At 37.4% G+C, this 17651-nt stretch overlaps 1 protein-coding gene across 1 annotated transcript; it reads right to left on the reverse strand.

The window, feature by feature from the left end:
• Positions 1 to 9781: 9781 nt before the first annotated feature.
• Positions 9782 to 10876, reverse strand: LOC131874416 (uncharacterized). The gene has a single exon (XM_059217789.1). The coding sequence runs from the start codon at positions 10874 to 10876 to the stop codon at positions 9782 to 9784; it is 1095 nt and encodes a 364-aa protein (XP_059073772.1).
• Between the last annotated feature and the right edge of the window lie 6775 nt (positions 10877 to 17651).

Genomic DNA, 17651 nt, shown 5'->3' on the forward strand with positions numbered 1-17651 from the left:
TGATCATTTGATTTCAAAGTGATTTATGAAAGCTGTAGACACCTAAAATTAATATTTAATTAATTTAAGCTTGTCAACATAATTAATTGATTTAATTGTGTTATCCTTATTCTTCTCAGTGTTAATTAAATCCAATTTAATTAATCTTGTCACTATTGTCCAATAATTAATTTATCAAATAAATTAGTTATTTCCATATTCTTCTAAAGTCCCTCCAATAATTATTTCTTCTAATCCCACTCAGTTAATTAATTTTAATTAATTAACCTAATCAAAGTGATTTCTTTCTTAATCCCACTTAGCCTCATTAATTCTTCTAGAATCTCTCATAATCCCATTTACCATTATTCTCCAATTTTAAATTCTCACTCAAGTCACATCAATCTTGAACTTCTCAAAGAAATTCAAATTTCTTTGAATCTCCCTATGTATCTTCATTTTGAAATTTCAAATTTCTTTCCTCCCTTTTCCCATGGAATTTTATATTCCTTTTTATTTCTCCAATGCATCCTTGATCCATGTCCACTATCTTAAATCAATCCTAGCCCTTTATGATCAAATCAATTTTGACCCTCCATTGGCCTCTTCCAATCTATAAAATGGAGGATCATTTCCTCACCAAAGGGAACAACATCATTCTTCTAATTTTATGCTACCCATTTCTCTTCTATCTACCACCATAATGCCCTCATAATTCTTCAAATTTCCAATCTAAATCTATTCAAATCTATCACAATTCCAAACTCAAATCCATATCCAATCAATAACCCAATCTTGTTGAGCAAAAGAGAGCAATCCACATCCACATCAAGGGAGCCAATCCAATCAAGTGGAGAACAAAGATGCCTCCATTTCATCCAAGGCTCAATCCGAGGAAAGAGTCAAGCTTGAGAAGGTATACTTGGTTTTGGTAATTTATGTGCTTATGCTTGTTTCTTGTTTTATCTAACCATTCCATCCTTTCTCACATTTTGCACATTTTCATTCTAGCATGCTCGGTGGGACCCATGCCCCTAATTTGACGTTTTTGCAAGTTTTTGTGTTTTGAAAAGTTGCAGGTTACGTTTCCAGCGCGAAACCTCGTACCAATTTCTATTGCACGAAGAACTACTCTGTTTCATTACTCGTATGGTCATCTACTAATTGTCGTACGGTCATGTGTGGATGCTCGTACGAGTTTCTATTTCTCATGTCCATACACAGAAAAATAAAATAGATACTTATTTCTCATGTCCATACACATAAAAATAAAATAGATACTTACTATATTGCTAGTATATATTGAAAAAGCTTAGATTCTCCTCGCTTGATTAGTCCACCACTGTTCTGTTTACAAATTTTGATAAACAAGATTTGCAACTGATCAAAATCACACACATGTAAGATCAAGCAATTACTGGTTTTGTTAATTGTCACAAAGCAAGGAGAATCCACCGTTTTCTCAACATACACTTGGAGTATAAGTAAGTATTTATCTGTGTAGAGAAATGAGAAACAACATTTGCAATGTCTATATCATTCCAAATGTTTCTAACAATTTCTGATAGTTAATTCAATTCAGGAGGCCAGTGCTTTGTGAAGGAATCTTTGCTAATACTCATACGAGTTTCTTTTTGATTCCATATGAGTTTCTATTCTTTATTGTACGGGTCTATGTGCTTTGTCGTATGGGTGCCTGAGAAAACTCGTATGAGTCTATCCTAGCTCGTATGCATGTGTGAGAAAGCTCATACGGTTAGGTGAAAAAACTCGCATGGGCAGGTGAGAAAGCTTGTACAAGTTGTTTCTGCTCACTCGTATAAAAAACAGAGGGGAGTTTTAAGGGTTTTCTGATATCAATTTGCTAATGCTGACCTCTCCTTGTTCTCTATTTTTCTGATTTTTTTGACAGCCTAACAAGTGTTTACAGATTTCGCTTGTCAAGGAATTTATCAATCAAACTAACGCTTGTCAAATAATCTAGTGCTTAAACTACTAATCCATCATTCTTGCAGGTTGCCTAAGGAGACACAAAAAAACATTGTGTCTTTTTAATCATTTTCTTAGGCACTTAGATCTAATTAGGGGTAAAAGAACAACTTGCTTGATGTGTTTGAGAAAAGTGTAGAGGTAGGAGAGTATGCTCTTGTCTATATAGATAATCAGAAATCCAGACCCTTGAAACTTTTCTGGTTTGTTGTGTGTATACCCTTAACGAGCCTGCCCTCCTGATTTTGTGAGAGGGGAATGACCCAAGTGAGTACAGCTAAAACCCAAGCATTCCAACTCACTATAATAAATAGGCCTTTTGAGATGAAAAACTCAGAGGATGGAGCTATTTGAGTTTATACTCATATCGAGCACTTTTTAGGGCCCCTTGAGGTCTAAATCACGCTTGTGTGACTACCATTGTGCTTGGTACTTTGTAGGGCTATAGGCCTCAATCGCGCTTGCACGACTACAAAGGGTAGTTTTCAAACGGAAATCCGTACTAAGAACCCTTGGAATATAAACTCCCCGGTTCACCTCCAAAAGGTGGATAATCTTTGTGCAAGGGAGATAGTAACTCCTCCAAGAGACTTGCCATATCATGCCTCATTAGCGTTTGAAGTCGGCTAATACGACATTGAGAATCCATTGTGTGAGATTTAGCGGCCGTATTCTGATTAGCCATTGGGTGTGTACCTGAGTCAACAAGGAACGGTTTTCCTCCTCATCCAACTCCCTAGGATAGCGCGCTGTGTGGTCAACATGTATTCATTGCCTTATATCTCTTGCCAAGTCCATCCTTCCTCTTTCAATCATCAAAACAATCCCCAATCAATCTATCCAAGTAATTCTCCAATCCCCAATCCACTTTCATCCATTCAAACAATCATCCTTCCTCATTCATCCGACTTTGGGTAGCCTTCCCCTTTCTTCTCCCTATTATCTATCCATTCTTCCATAATCATTCTTCTTCTAATCCAATCAAATCTCCAAAATTCCAATCAATCAATCAATCCATCTTTCTAATCCGGTTATCCAATCCCTCATCAATCAATCATCCAATCCTCTAATCCAATCAAATACAATCCATAATCAATTCCCATCTAAGTCTTAATCTAAAGGCTAAGGTGTCATCCTAATCTAAATCAAGTCCAATCCAAATCCAATCCAATCCAAATCTAATCTAATCTAATCCAATCCATCATCATTCGAAGCCAAGTCCTAATCCCCATCTTCATTCAACATCATCATATCATCTTTCTCCTCCAAAACATATTCATCCAATTCCAATCTAATCCCTCATTCTCAACATGGCTACCTAGAACTTCATGGCTTGGTATGAGCAGATGCTCATGGAAGTTCACGAACCACCTCAACCTACCTACCAAGTCAATACCTCAGTTAACAAACAATGTATCCTTGTCTCTTTTTCAATTTTATATTCAAATAGTGAACAAATTATTTCTACTATCCCCAGCCAATGAGTTAATAATATGGTATGGTGAAAATGATTCTTGCACAAATATGTTATTAGTATATAATAAATATTATATTTAAATCTAAAATGAAGATATTTCAAATTTGGAGCAAAGAATGATCTAAATTAATATTAAATATAATAATTAATCCATTCTAATATAAGTAAAATAAATAGAAATAGAAAATTCAAACATAAATTATTACACATAAAACAATGAAAAAGTATTATATTTTTTAAAATTATACTTTTCAAATGTTTTTCAAAAAATATAAATAAAATCTAAACACAAAAGTAAAACAAATATTTAAATAATATAGACAAAATTGATTAATTCTTAAAAGGAGGGATATATATATATATATATATATATATATATATATATATATATATATATATATATATATATATATATATATATCAGAGAGAGAGAGAGAGAGATGGAAAAATAGAGAGAAAGGAGACAATGAGAGGAAGAGATGGGGATAGAAATTTTTGTATGACTAATCTTCTCTCTAATTAATTCTTCTAGATTTGTATAGATTAATTTAAAATAATTTTATTGTTTAATATATATTATAAAATATAAAATAATATATATAATTTTAAAATAATAATATAATTAAATAATGAATATAAATAAATATATGATAAATAATATTAGATTATAATATCTAGTAGGCTTATTTCACACACTATTATAAAATATATTAAATAAATAAATATTTTAAAATAAAATAAAATACTTTATATAAAAAAATTAAAACCAAAAATTTCTTTATGTAAAATTAAATCATTTACTTATTATTTAAATAATAATAAATCATTTTAAAAAAATGCATACAAAATTAATTAAAATAATAATAAGATGTAAATGTTATTACAAAATCTTAAATTTTAAAATCAATATTATTTGTCAAACAAATATTAAATATTTTATTATATATATATATATATATATATATATATATATATATATATATATATATATAAACAAGTGCTATCAAGGTGGGGATAGCGCCCTATATTAATCAAAACAAAGGATTACAAAATATATTCGACTGACTCAACCTGACTACCAACTCGATGATAACAAACAAAACAAAGCACTACCAAATTACAAAAGCCTCAAAATGGTGGCCACTTGCACTCCAATAGTCGCCACCTCATCAATACTGGCTTTTGAAAGCCAACCATCATCGTTTTGCATCATCATCCTAAACGGCCCCATGTATGCATTCGTGACCCCAACTTGGAAGACTTTCCAAGCTTCTGCCATAAACTCCTCCTTTCTGTTCCTGAGAGCAACCGCGGCTAACTGGGCTTCGTCCTCTACATCTGAGCACTCCACATCTGACAGGGAAACAACGAGGTTGAAATAGGAACCCAGTATAATGGCCCACTCCTCTTCCACCTCCAAAACCGCATGACCCACGACCTCCACAACTTCTTCCCTCACAAATCCTACCAATTTCTGAACACATGCCTCCTTCGATGGCAGATCATCAACCATTAAGCACAAAATGATTTCATAAATGTACCCATCACACCAATGCTTGTCCTCACTGAACACAACCTCTAGCAAACCTTGGATGGCAATTCGGCCTTCTATATCAATATCAAAGAGTCGCTCACACTGATCTTCCAAAGTCTCCTCGCGACAAAGACAACTAAAGCCAAACTGATACACCATTTAATCTTCTGAGAAAAGATTGCTTAGACCAGTCTGAACCTTGCTTAAATAGGCAAAAAACATCTAGAATCATCCTTCTAGCGTTTCAATCCCGCATTCTCTACTTCCCACCGAGTCCTTTAACACCAGGTGCAATCCAATCTAAAGAAGCCGTAGCAATAGCTGTCCAGCCCACGTGAATGAAAACTGATAAGAGAGTACCTCTCTTATCCCGAAATTTTTTTTTTATGGAAATACTTCACCCTATACCCGTCCTTGATATATGATCTCTGTCATTGTTCAGGATTTTTTGAAAATCTTTGTTCCTTGCATCTGCCATTGACATGATTGTTGGCAGAGTCTCAGCAATGCCTTGGTTGGCAAGAAAATCCGCCACTTGATTGCCCTCACGAAAAATGTGGTGAAAATGGTTATCCGTCAACTTTTGAAGCAGACAATTTATCCTTGGGATCCATGCATTTAACCGCCAATTCGTAAATCCTTTTTTTATAATCCCGCTTAGGATGACTTGAGAATCACCCTCTATCATCACCTTCGAAACTCCATTAGATGAGACCCATTTCAAACCTTCATCTAAAGCAGTGATTTCCGCTACGTTATTAGTAGCAATTCCCATAGGTCCACATATTTCCCCTACTAGGCTACCCTTCTCATCTCTAACTAACGCACCAAACCCAGATAATCTAGGATTACCTCGACTAGCTCCATCGAAATTCAGTTTTTTCCATCCGGGTGGGGAAGGTGTCCACTTGACTTTCTTCCATTCAACTGATTTAGTGCCTTGATAGTGACTACTGCTCTTTCAAATTCCATACTTGCTCCATCTCCATATCCCATTTAGTATAATATTTATATCTTCTCCCGTGGATCTTGCAATTAATAGTTTCTTCTATTGCCGCTTGGATTTTGTTAATAAGAAGAGGAACCTCCAACTCTTCCTCCCTGAAAATCCTTCTGTTTCTCTCTTTCCACACGTGCCAGACGACCAAAGATGGACCAACAATCCACAGACTCCCCCATTTTGAGGTCTTGCCCCCCGTCAGTCAAGCAAACATAAAGTCTTTGAAAGTACTATTGCGCACTATATGGTTCTGAAGCTTCAACAATAGCCAATCCCAACACTGATTTGTATAAAAACAACCGTACAATAAATATTCTACAGATTCTTCCTCTTGTTTACAGAGGCAACATCTGCTGAGCCCCGCTATACCTATTGTTTTAAGTCTGTCGCACGTAAGAGTCCTTCCATGCAATGCAATCCATAGGAAGGCACCAACTTTAGGCAACACCCTTTTGTCCCAACACAGAATGGCAGGCCATTTGCAATCCTTCTGCCTCTTTCTTTGCAGTTCGTATCCCAAACTCACCTTATATTTACCTGATTTGGCAGCATTACAAACAAGAGAATCATTTTCAATTAATAGTTTCTGTCTTCCCGTTTTTAAATATATCAACCAACTTCAGACTGTTATCGCTCTGCCAATCTCCAACCCGCTTCCACGAGATAGGAAAATTTGGAGAACAATTCACATCAACATAATCTGCCACATAAATTTCCATAACTGCCTCAATTTGATTGATCCAATCTTGATCCTCAAACAAAATTGCCAGCGCTTCCTCTCCATTCCAAGAATCCCTCCAAAACTTTGCTTTGTGCCCATTACCAATCCTCCATGTGAGATGATATGTTAAGATCTTCCTACTTTCCCAAATGAATTTCCATATCGGTGACCCTCCAACCGAGTTGGCCATTGTAAATATTCTCTTTGGCTCATTCGAGTCCAGATATTTGGTAGCCATCAACTTGCACCAGCCTTTATGGGGTAAATTATACATTTGCCAAGCAAGTTTGGCACCAAGTGCCAGGTTCTAGAAATTCATTTTCCTAAGACCTACCCCACCTTCCTCCTTAAGCATGTAGGCAATTTCCCAATTGATTAAAGGGATCTTTTTTTCCTCTTTTAAACCTTCCCAAATAAACTTTTTGAGCATTCCATCTAATGCCGACGAAGCTTTGCAAGACAATCCATAGCAAGACATGTAATAGACAGGAACTGCAAACAAAACATATTTTATCATTTGTATCCGCCTTGCCTGTGAAAGCCATTTATATTTCCATGACGCAGATTTGACTTTGCACTTATTGACAACCTCTTCCCAAATTCTGTTGTCCAATTTTCCTACAAACAAAGGAACCCCAAGATATTTAATAGGAAAACTACCTTGACCAAATTGCAATAATCCCACTATCTTCGACTGCAACCTCTTATTTGTGTTGAGGAAGTATATCCTCGATTTTTGCTTGTTCATGCATTGGCCAGAATCCTTTTCATAATCTTCTAACACATTCTTAATAATGCGAGCTTCTCTCTCCGTAGCTTTGCCAAACAGAATAGTATCGTCCGCGAATTGCGAATGAGAAATCGGATCCAAACTTTCATGAATTGAAAAACCTTTCCAATGGCCTGGCCCAACCTTGCTTTTTATGTGCCTACCGAGCACTTTTGCCATAAGTACAAAAAAAAAGGGCGACAAAGGGTCTCCTTGCCGAAGCCCGTTAGTAGCTTGGAAGAAACTGCTCACAGAACCATTAACAATAATGGAAAAATTTACAGATGAAATACAATGTTCAATACATTTCAACCATCTTTTATCAAAACCAAAATTCCTAAGTACATTTATAAGGAAGCTCCACGTAACTCGATCATAAGCCTTGGACACATCTAATTTAATAATCATACCTTGGAATTTGGAAGTATGCATAGAATGAATAGTTTCTGCTGCCATGATTATGCTATCCATGATTTCACGGCCCGGGGTGAATCCATGTTGTTCAGGCAAAATGATCTTCATCAGGATAGGTTTTAACCTGATCACCATAGCCTTGGATAGAATTTTGTAAATAGAGTTACATAAAGAAATGGGCCTAAAATCCACAATAGATGAACAATCCCGCTTCTTACGGATCAGAGCAATGTTGGTATGATTAATTTCCTTCACAAATCTCCCTTGTTTTCTAAAATCTTCCACGATTCTGAGAATGTCGTTACCCAAAAACCTCCAACATTTTTGAAAAAAATCCACGGTGAACCCGTCTGGGCCAGGAGCTTTGTTTGGATGCAAATCAAAAACAACCTTTTTGACCTCCTCTATGGTGAATGGAAAACATAATAATTTGTTGTCTTCGTCCGAAATCTCCTTGTAGATAATATCCATCATCAAAAGAGGTTGAGGAGGTTTACACCTATTAACATCGCCAAGCAAATCCTTGAAAAAGTTCACCGCTACCTCCTCAATAGCTTTAGGAGAAGAATGCCACTTGCCTTCCTGATCCAAAATTGAGTCTATTATGTTCCTACTCCTTTTAGTCTTTACCGAGGCATGGAAGAATTTAGTGTTCGCATCACCTTCTTTAATCCATAGTTCTCTGGATTTGTCGTGCCAATATATTTCTTCTCTAAGAAGAATCTCTGCCAATTCCTTCTTGAGAGCTATTTCTTTGTGATACGCATCGTTAGACATCTCGGAAGTGATAGTGACATAATTTAATAGAGATGGTTCTTTCTCAACTCGATCTCTTTCTGCAAATATGTTTTTAAAAGTATCTTTGTTCCAAACTTTAGTCTTCTCCTTTAAGAATTTCAGTCTTTTCACAAAGCTATAACTCGGGGTTCCCCTAAATATATTACTCTCTTTCCACCATTGCTCAAGATGTGAAATGAACTCACCATCTCTCCACCACATGCTCAAAAATTTGAAACTGCTACTTCCTTTAGATGGAGCCTCACTCAACTTAAGCTCCACAGGAAAATGATCTGATAGAGATATTGGAAGAATGGATGCCTCTACCTGAAAAGATGACTCCATCCAAAATTCTCCAATGAGATGTCTATCCAATCTTTCCAAAATGTGTGCGAAGTTGGCCCTTCGATTAGTCCATGTGAATAGACCGTTCTTCGAGATAACATCCATCAACTGATTCTGTGCAACAAAATCACGGAAATCTTCCATGACCTTATTTGACATTCTCAATCCTTCCTTCTTCTCATCTAAATCAAGCAATGCATTAAAATCACCTACCACAACTATCCTATCACTCCTCAGATCGTAAATTTTTTTTGAAAGAACATACCAAACATGAGACTTATCTAAAGTTTTTGTAGGCCCATAAACATTTATTAACGGAAATTCCAAATTCTCCTTCAAATTGTAGACAATACAAATCATCCAATGCTCGACTTTCTCTAATAACATGACTTTGACCAAAGAAGGATTCCATATAATGCCAAGTCCGCCAACGACTCCATTGGCTTCTTGAAAAACACCCTCCCAAACTTTACAAGACTTAATGAAACAATTCACATTCTTTGAACTAAGCTTAGTTTCCTGGATGGCAATGATATCATAACTACATCTACAAAACGCTCGTTTCACCAAGCGTCTTTTGTCAGGGGCCGAGAGACCCCTGACATTCCACGTAGTAATCTTCATCTCTTGCCAATGGAGAGACCTTCTCCCTTAGCTTTCCTCATAAAATCGAATACACTAACAATTCCCTTCTCTTTTTCACTGTCTTCCCTTTTTTGAAAGTTGCTCCGCCTGCCTCTGAATCCTTTGGCTTTACCAAGTAAAACGTTAGCCGACTAACTGATACATCTCGGATCTACATTCTCCAAAGCATCCTCTTGAAACATTTCCTCCTCAAAGTCCTTATCAAATTCAAATTCCGTATCGGATAACCCTTTACATGAATTATTGATTCTGGGGGTTAAAGGATCTTCACCCCCCTCCTTGGTTTCAAATTCTTCCTGCCTGGGAGTCTCCCCTCCATCATCAGGACACCTATTGATGGCTACGTTCCTAATCTCCGAATAAAGATCATCCTCGACTTTTAACGGTGACGATGAACCCTTCTTTTGTTGTTGCGGTGGAGATTTTGTCTCTTGAATCTTTTCTACAGAAACCGAAACCGTTTTCGATGGTTGTTCCAACTTTCGCCTCCAATTTTGTATTGGTCTCCTGAAAGGAGTCCTAGCCTTTCTAATGAACATTCTGCAGTCCTCTACACCATGAAACTTACTACCGCATCTGGGGCAATGACGAATTTCTTTTTCAACTTCTATCTGCTGGCTCCACGCACCTTTCGACGTATGTAATGTAATATGCTCTGGGATACGCCTGACTGCTGCGATCCTCAATCTTACATACTTACACAAATCCTCCTCATCATCAACGTCTATCTCCAACACCGTCCCAAGCATTTTGCCAATCTTCTCCAAGAAGACCTCTCCCCAATATTCAATCGGCAAATTGTAAAGGCATATCCAAATCGGGCATGAATAGACTGCCAATGGGATGGGATCAAAATTCGGTGTCCAGGGTTGCAAATACACTGCGTGCTTGTCTGCAAACCAATTCTCTTGATTAAGGATACGATCTCTTTCTGATCGTTTTTCAAAAAGCACCACAAAGAATCCTTTCGGAATAAATTTGATGACAATCTGATCGCCCCAGTTATCTTCAACACACGATATGATATTTTTCCTTGACCAGTTGAGGCCGATGATCCTTGCGATCACCGCTTGTTCTTCCCAAAACTGTCTGTCTTCCTCCATCTCCTCCATGAGATCCACCACAATCTCGCCTTTCTCTTTATACCGCCTCCCTTTCACTTTCCCTGTAAATTCCCCTGATCCGCCATCAACGTCCAACGGATTTTGCAGAGCCAGTTCCGTCATATCTTTCAAATATTTTATTATAAATATATTCATTAAAAATTTATATAAATTTTTATGTGTAAAAAACTTCGTCTCAAAACATAAAAAAAATCTCTTAAAAATTTAAGAACATAAATATATTATATTGTTAAAAATATTTTTAAAAATTAAATATTATATAAATTAAGTTCAAAATATAATTATTATACAATAATTAAAAATTTAATAAAACAAAAATAATCATAAATTGAATTATTTCTAATAGCTTTTTTTTAATTTCACAAAATATATATTAAAAATTAAAATAATTTAAAATTTTTATTAAAATAAAGTATAAAATAGAGAAACAAAAATACAAAATCAAAGTATATAAAATCTAAATGTTAATAATAATAATTTAAAATAAATAAAATAAATAATAAATAAAAAGTATACAATAAGCCTATTAAGTTAATAAATAATTAAATAAATTAATAATTTTAAATTTTATTAGAATTTGAATATAAATAAAATATATATAAGGTAAATTCATTGTCATTACTAATAAATAAAACAACGTTGGTAAGGTCCTAGCAAAAATAAAGTATCTCTCAAAGTCAACATTGCCTTATAAACATTAATAATATAATTTAAAAAAATAATTAAAAATATAGCATAGTAAATATAAATGTATAGTTGGGGTTCACCCCATAGCGCAATGGTACTGTTGTGAGCCTACCTCAATGGAGGTTGTGAGTTCGATGCACGGGGCTTGGCCCCTCTCTGCCCCCGCTGCTCCACATCGTCCGTCTCTGCGCCGGTCTGCTGACTTGGCAGACAACCGGTTTGCTTTGGCCGAAGAGGTAGTTCGCCGTTGGTGCACGTCGAGGAGTGATTGATAAATTTGGAGCGTGCTCTTGGTCCCCCGATGCTCGCTGGTCAATTGCTCTCTGTTCATTGGCTAGGAAATTGACAGCTGTGCTCTCAGGCTGTGTAGGATGCTTCAAAGAGGATGCCTTGGCCCTCGATTCAGAGATGAGGTTCTCCTTATGATCTCACTGGTTCATAGCTCCAGTCAAAAGCGCTTGATGAATAATTTAAAAAATTAAAAAAAATAAAAAAAAAAAAAAAATAAAAAAAAATAAAAAAAAAATATATATATATATAACAATATATATAAATGTATTGTTTTATGATGTAATAATATTTTGAAAATAAGAGCATAGATCAAAATTAAGTAAATCAGTGTTACAATTTGTGGGATGGTGTGAACTGCCGAAAATTCGAATCGACAACAATACCTGAAGGAGCAGCAGGGCGATGGCGAAGCGGAGCATGGCAGCGAGCGTGGAGCAAAACATGGTGGCGCTAGCATTTGGGCGTAGAAAGCAGAGGCTGCTCTCCCTATGGAGACCATCTGTGATCTGGCGGCGAAAGAAAAATAGAAAGCTGCGAACTCTGAAAGACCTCGAAATCCACTGTCGCCACATGATGGTACACACACAGGCATGTATCGGTTCCAATGGATGTTTGAAGGGGACAAATGGGTTGACAGATGCCATCAAGCGGGTCCTTCCTTGAGTAGAGATCAAATCACAAATCAGAAGAAACAACTGAAAAACCTTAGGCCTCCATGGCCAAGATGGAGACGTATCCCTCATCAGAAACTAAGGAAGCGGGATACCTTTCCGATCAACATTGTAGCAGAGCACCTCCAAAAGAAGGGGTTTAATAAAGGCAGGAGTGGGTGGTTCACGCATACAAATATTTTGAAAGCGGACCAGGTTGACAATTGGAGATCCAGGAATCGCCACCCGAACCAGCGAAATTTGGAAAAGAAAGGGAGATCCCAAAGAAACCGATGAATGCTCCCAGAAGCATACAGAGGTTCAAAATCAGGTGAGTGATCCCTCCATTTTGACAATCCTTTTGAATGATAATAAAATTAATGAAATTAGGGAAGACCTTCAGAATAGATGTATTTTCACCAAATGGGGTGGGGGACATTGGGGCAGGGACAATTTTGCCACCTGGTGTAGAGATCAATGGGGAGATGGGATTAAGGTCATGCCGCTCCCAAACAATTACTTTTTGGTTGAATTCCCAGATGGAAATGAAAGATGGAAAACCCTAAACAGTGCCCGCTATATATTGGATGGCATTGGAGTTCATTTGTTAGATTGGCAACCAAATTTCAACCCTAGGACCTATATTTTTCCTGAATGTCTAGTGTGGGTAAGGCTATACAATACACCATCAAAATATTGGAATACTGAGACTTTGAAAGAAATTAGCAATTACTTCAGATCTTTTATATCTACAGATGAAATCCTGGAAGAAAGGATTTGGGGAAGTTTTGCAAGGATTTACATCAATGTCGACCAAATCTCAAGCATGTCGAATAAAATTAGGATCTTGGGAATGGGGAGGTGTGGACGCAGAGAATTGATAGAGAAAATCAATTGTTTATCTGTCCTAAATGTTTTTCGAGAGAGCATATTGGGGTGGAGTGTGAAGTGTCAACAAAAATCTCTAGAGCATATTCATGCATACAAAAGCTAGAATTGCCACATGTAGATAACATGATCAAAGAATAGAGCAAGGATTCCCCCTCTGACTCAGAATTACCAGAGCAGATGAATGATGAGACGGACAACGCAGAGCCCCAAAGGAAACTGTCGGTTGAGGAAATTATGGGAGTTTCTGAGATCCCTGGCATCCCTTCAAATGGATCTCATCAAGGGATGACACATAAGTGCGACATAGCTCAAATTCAAGCAGACAAAGCAGTGGATGACAATGTGGCAGACTTGCAATTACTATTTCAGGAGGAAAAATCTCTAGAATTAGAGATAGAATCACAGATGAGGATCTCACCAATTCTAGCTGGTGACCCAAATCCCCCAAAGGGAACTGACCACCATGGTTAGATTTGAAAATGAGAATCAAAGACTGTAGAAGGAAAGCTGCATTCTCTCTAAGCACATCATAGGAGATCATGATGAAGGCATGGGTGCTTATGATGAGGAAGTCCATTAGGATGAGAATTCTGGATCGGTGTGGGAACAGGATGATGAAAGGGGACCTGGGGAACTGGGTGATTGCAACAGGAAAGGGTTCGAGGTCACTATACTAAAATCAACAAGCCTAACATCAAACCCAAGGGTAGGATAGGGCGCAAGTCAAACAAAGCAATGTTGAAGCTAGCCACAATGCTTATGGATAAACCAAACTTTTAACAGGGAAGGGTGCTCCCCTTCCCCCAAGAGCAATGAAGATCACGACCTGGAATGTCAAGGGCTTAAACACCCCTAACAAATGGTGCTTGATCAAGCGTCAAATTGATGAGTCAAAACGAGATATTTGGGTTCTTCAAGAAACAAAGTGGAATAGATCTGATATTGATAAGCGAATGCGATTGTGGAGAAAATGGATTGGGAAATTTGTGGAAGCTGAGGGCGCCTCGAGAGGTATAGGCATCATTTGGAACTTGCTGATGGTCAAAGGAGAAGTAGTGGATGAGGGGAAGTACTGGTAGCAATGCAAAATAACTCTGATAAGCTGCAATGAATCCTTTTTTATTTCAATATTTATGGGCCTACTGCCACCTTGAAAAAAAAGGAGCAAACTAGATGGATGCAATAGGGCAAAAAGTATAATTGTGGGGGATTTCAATGCCACCCTAAATGATCAAGAGAAGGCAGGTGGCATTCAAAGACCCAACATTGTCCAAAGAGATTTCCAAAAATTTATTAACCACAATCTTCTTATGGATATTGTCCCCAAAAATGGTGTTTTTACTTGGACAAATAAGAGGGCAGGTTTCTCTAATACTGTAGAAAGACTGGATAGATTTTTGTTGTATGAAGATTGGGCTTCACAAAATCAGCTAATTGAAGCCCTTATCCTTCCTCTTTCAAGCTCCGATCATTACCTTGTTCAGTTGGATATCCCCTCATGCCATCTTGGAGGAGGCATCCCTTTCAAGTTCAAAAAAATGTGGTGTAGGGACCCCAATCTACAGAGTTTGATCTCAATCTGGTGGAATGAGATTGATGTGGGACATAACTCACACTTGTATAAATTCTACAAGAAGTTGAAATACATTAAAACGAAGATCAAAGAATGGAATTAAGAACACTTCAATAACATTTTTGCAGAGAAAAAATAGAGTGATGGAAGAACTCAAGAGAATCAATGAAGTTGTCATTTGTAATGGCATGAGCAATGAGGACTTTCTCAAGGAAAAAATGCTAAAAGATGAGCTCAACGAGATCTTGAAAAGGGAAGAAATTCATTGGAGATAGAAATCAAGAGAGATATGGCTCAAGGAAGGAGACAAAAATACCAATTTCTTCCATAGAACTACAATTGCTAATAGAAATAGGAGCAACATTTCACAAATAAAGAAAGTAGATGGTAGGATTGCTCAAAATTTGGAGGAAGTTAGTAAAGAAGCAGTGAGCTTTTTTGAATCCATTCTAAATAGGGTTAATCAGGTGGATCGAGTTGCTAGGGACAAGATCTTAGACTCCATCCCATTGGTGATAATTGAAGATCAAAACAAAGAGCTATACAAATGCATTGATGAGGAGGAAGTCAAGAAAGCAACTTTCCAGCTTAACTCAGACAAGGCCCCTGGTCCTGACAGTTTTTTTGCAGTCTTTTTCCAATCTTATTGGGGCATCATAGGGAAAGATCTTCATAGGGCGGTGGAAGAGTCAAGAAAGAGGATGACTATGTTGGGAGCTATCAATCATACCTTCCTTACTCTAATCCCAAAAAAGAGCCGCCCTCAGGAGATGGGGTATTTCAGGCCTATTGCAATTTGCAATACAGTATACAAGATTTTAACAAAGATCATTGCAAACAGGTTGAAGCGGATTCTCAATCTCATTATTTCTGATGAGCAGAGTGGCTTCACCTTGGGTAGATCGATTGTTGAAGGCATCATCACGGCTCATGAAACATTGCACTCCACGAGGAAAACCAAGGATGCCTATATGATTTTGAAGTTCGACATTCTGAAAGCATATGACCTAGTGGACAGGGAATTCCTCTTCGAGGTGTTGGACAAGTTTGGTTTTGGAGATTGCTGGCTCAAGTTAATAAAGAGCTGTCTAACTACCCCAAAGTTCTTTGTGCTAGTTAATGGGTCTTCTCATGGTTTTTTCTCCTCCACCCGAGGAATTAGACATGGAGAACCAATCTCCCCCTTTCTCATCATCATTATGGCAGAGGCCTTGGGAAGATCTATTCACGGATTGTACCAGGATGGGCATTGGGTGGGGGTGAATGTGGCAAATGGATGGAGCATACTACTCACCTCTAATTTGTGGATGACACAATCCTCTTTGGTGCTTCGAACATGAGTGAGGCTAGAGTCATTAAATCTTGCCATGATGAATATTGCAAAGCATCAGGACATAACATTAATTGGAATAAATTAGCAGTTTTCTTTATCAATACTCAACCAAGGCTACAAAGAGCCTTGTCTAGGATTCTAAACCTAAGGATTGCAAACTTCCCTGGAAGATTTTTGGGTACCCCTCTGTTTATAGGGCTGAACAAGATTATCTATTGGGAACTGTTGATTGCAAAATGCAAGGCAAAGCTTGAAAATTGGAAGGGCAAGTGGCTATCCTTAGCTGGGAGACTCACAGTGATCAAATCAATATTGGCTGCGATCCCTGTATTCTTGATGACATGCTTAAAAATCCCTTCGGCTGTAGAAGATGACCTCATCCAGATCATGAGGAAATTTATGTGGAACGAAGTTGGTGATCAAGATAAGTTTCCCTTGGTATCCTGGTAGAAAATCAGTCGACCCAAGGAATCAAGGGGTGTAGGCATTTGCCAACTGTTTTTAATGAACTTGGCCATGGATGCAAAGATTGTATGGGCCATGTGTAGTGGGGGTGATAAAAATGGGCCATAATCCTCAAGAATAAATACCTAGATTCGGTTGAGCCAAAAAAAAAATCTGACAACACTTAACCCTTCCAAAGGTTCAACAATTTGGAACTACATATTGGAATGCAAAGATATTATCAACAATCATGTTACTTGGGAGATCGAAAATAGACATAATGCGTCCTTTTGGAATGATTCATAGGGAGGTGGGGAAATCCTAAGCTCACTTCCAAATTTGAATGAAATTAAGGAGAAGATATCTCGGCTATGGGGAAACAAGGTCAATAATTTTGGAAAAATAGTTATACAGGATGGAGTAATGAAATGGAAATGGAGGGCTCTTGACAATTTGAATGTGGATCAACAACAAAAAGATAACCTAACAAATATTCTGAATGATCGCATGATCATCCCATCAGGGAAGGAAGACATTATTCGGTGGTGTGGCTCTAAAGATGGAAACTACAAGGTCAGCCTGGGCTACAAGATAAAAGAAGCTGCTAGAGATAATAAAGAATGGCCATCAAAATTATTATGGAACAAGTATTGTTTTTTGAAAGCCGAGTTATTCACCTGGATGGCTCTTCAGAAGAAAATTCTTACTAGCGACAAGCTCATGAAGTTTGTTGTGTAGGGTCCCAGCAGATGTGTTCTATGTGGGAAGAATTCGGAAACAACAGATCATCTTTTGTTGTTATGTGAATTCTCAAGCAAGTGTTGGTGGTATTTCATGCATAAATTAAACCTTTATTTCCCATTCCCGACAGGGATCGATGACTGGTTTAAAATGTGGCCACAAAGGACCACGAAGGCGGTATTTGGGGATTTATGGTTGATTCTCCCATCCCTTTTGATTCGGGAATTATGGAAGGAGCATAATCGACGTATTTTTCAGGACAAATAG

The sequence above is a fragment of the Cryptomeria japonica genome, chromosome 3, assembly GCF_030272615.1.
Source record: "Cryptomeria japonica chromosome 3, Sugi_1.0, whole genome shotgun sequence".
Taxonomy (NCBI): Eukaryota; Viridiplantae; Streptophyta; class Pinopsida; order Cupressales; family Cupressaceae; genus Cryptomeria; species Cryptomeria japonica.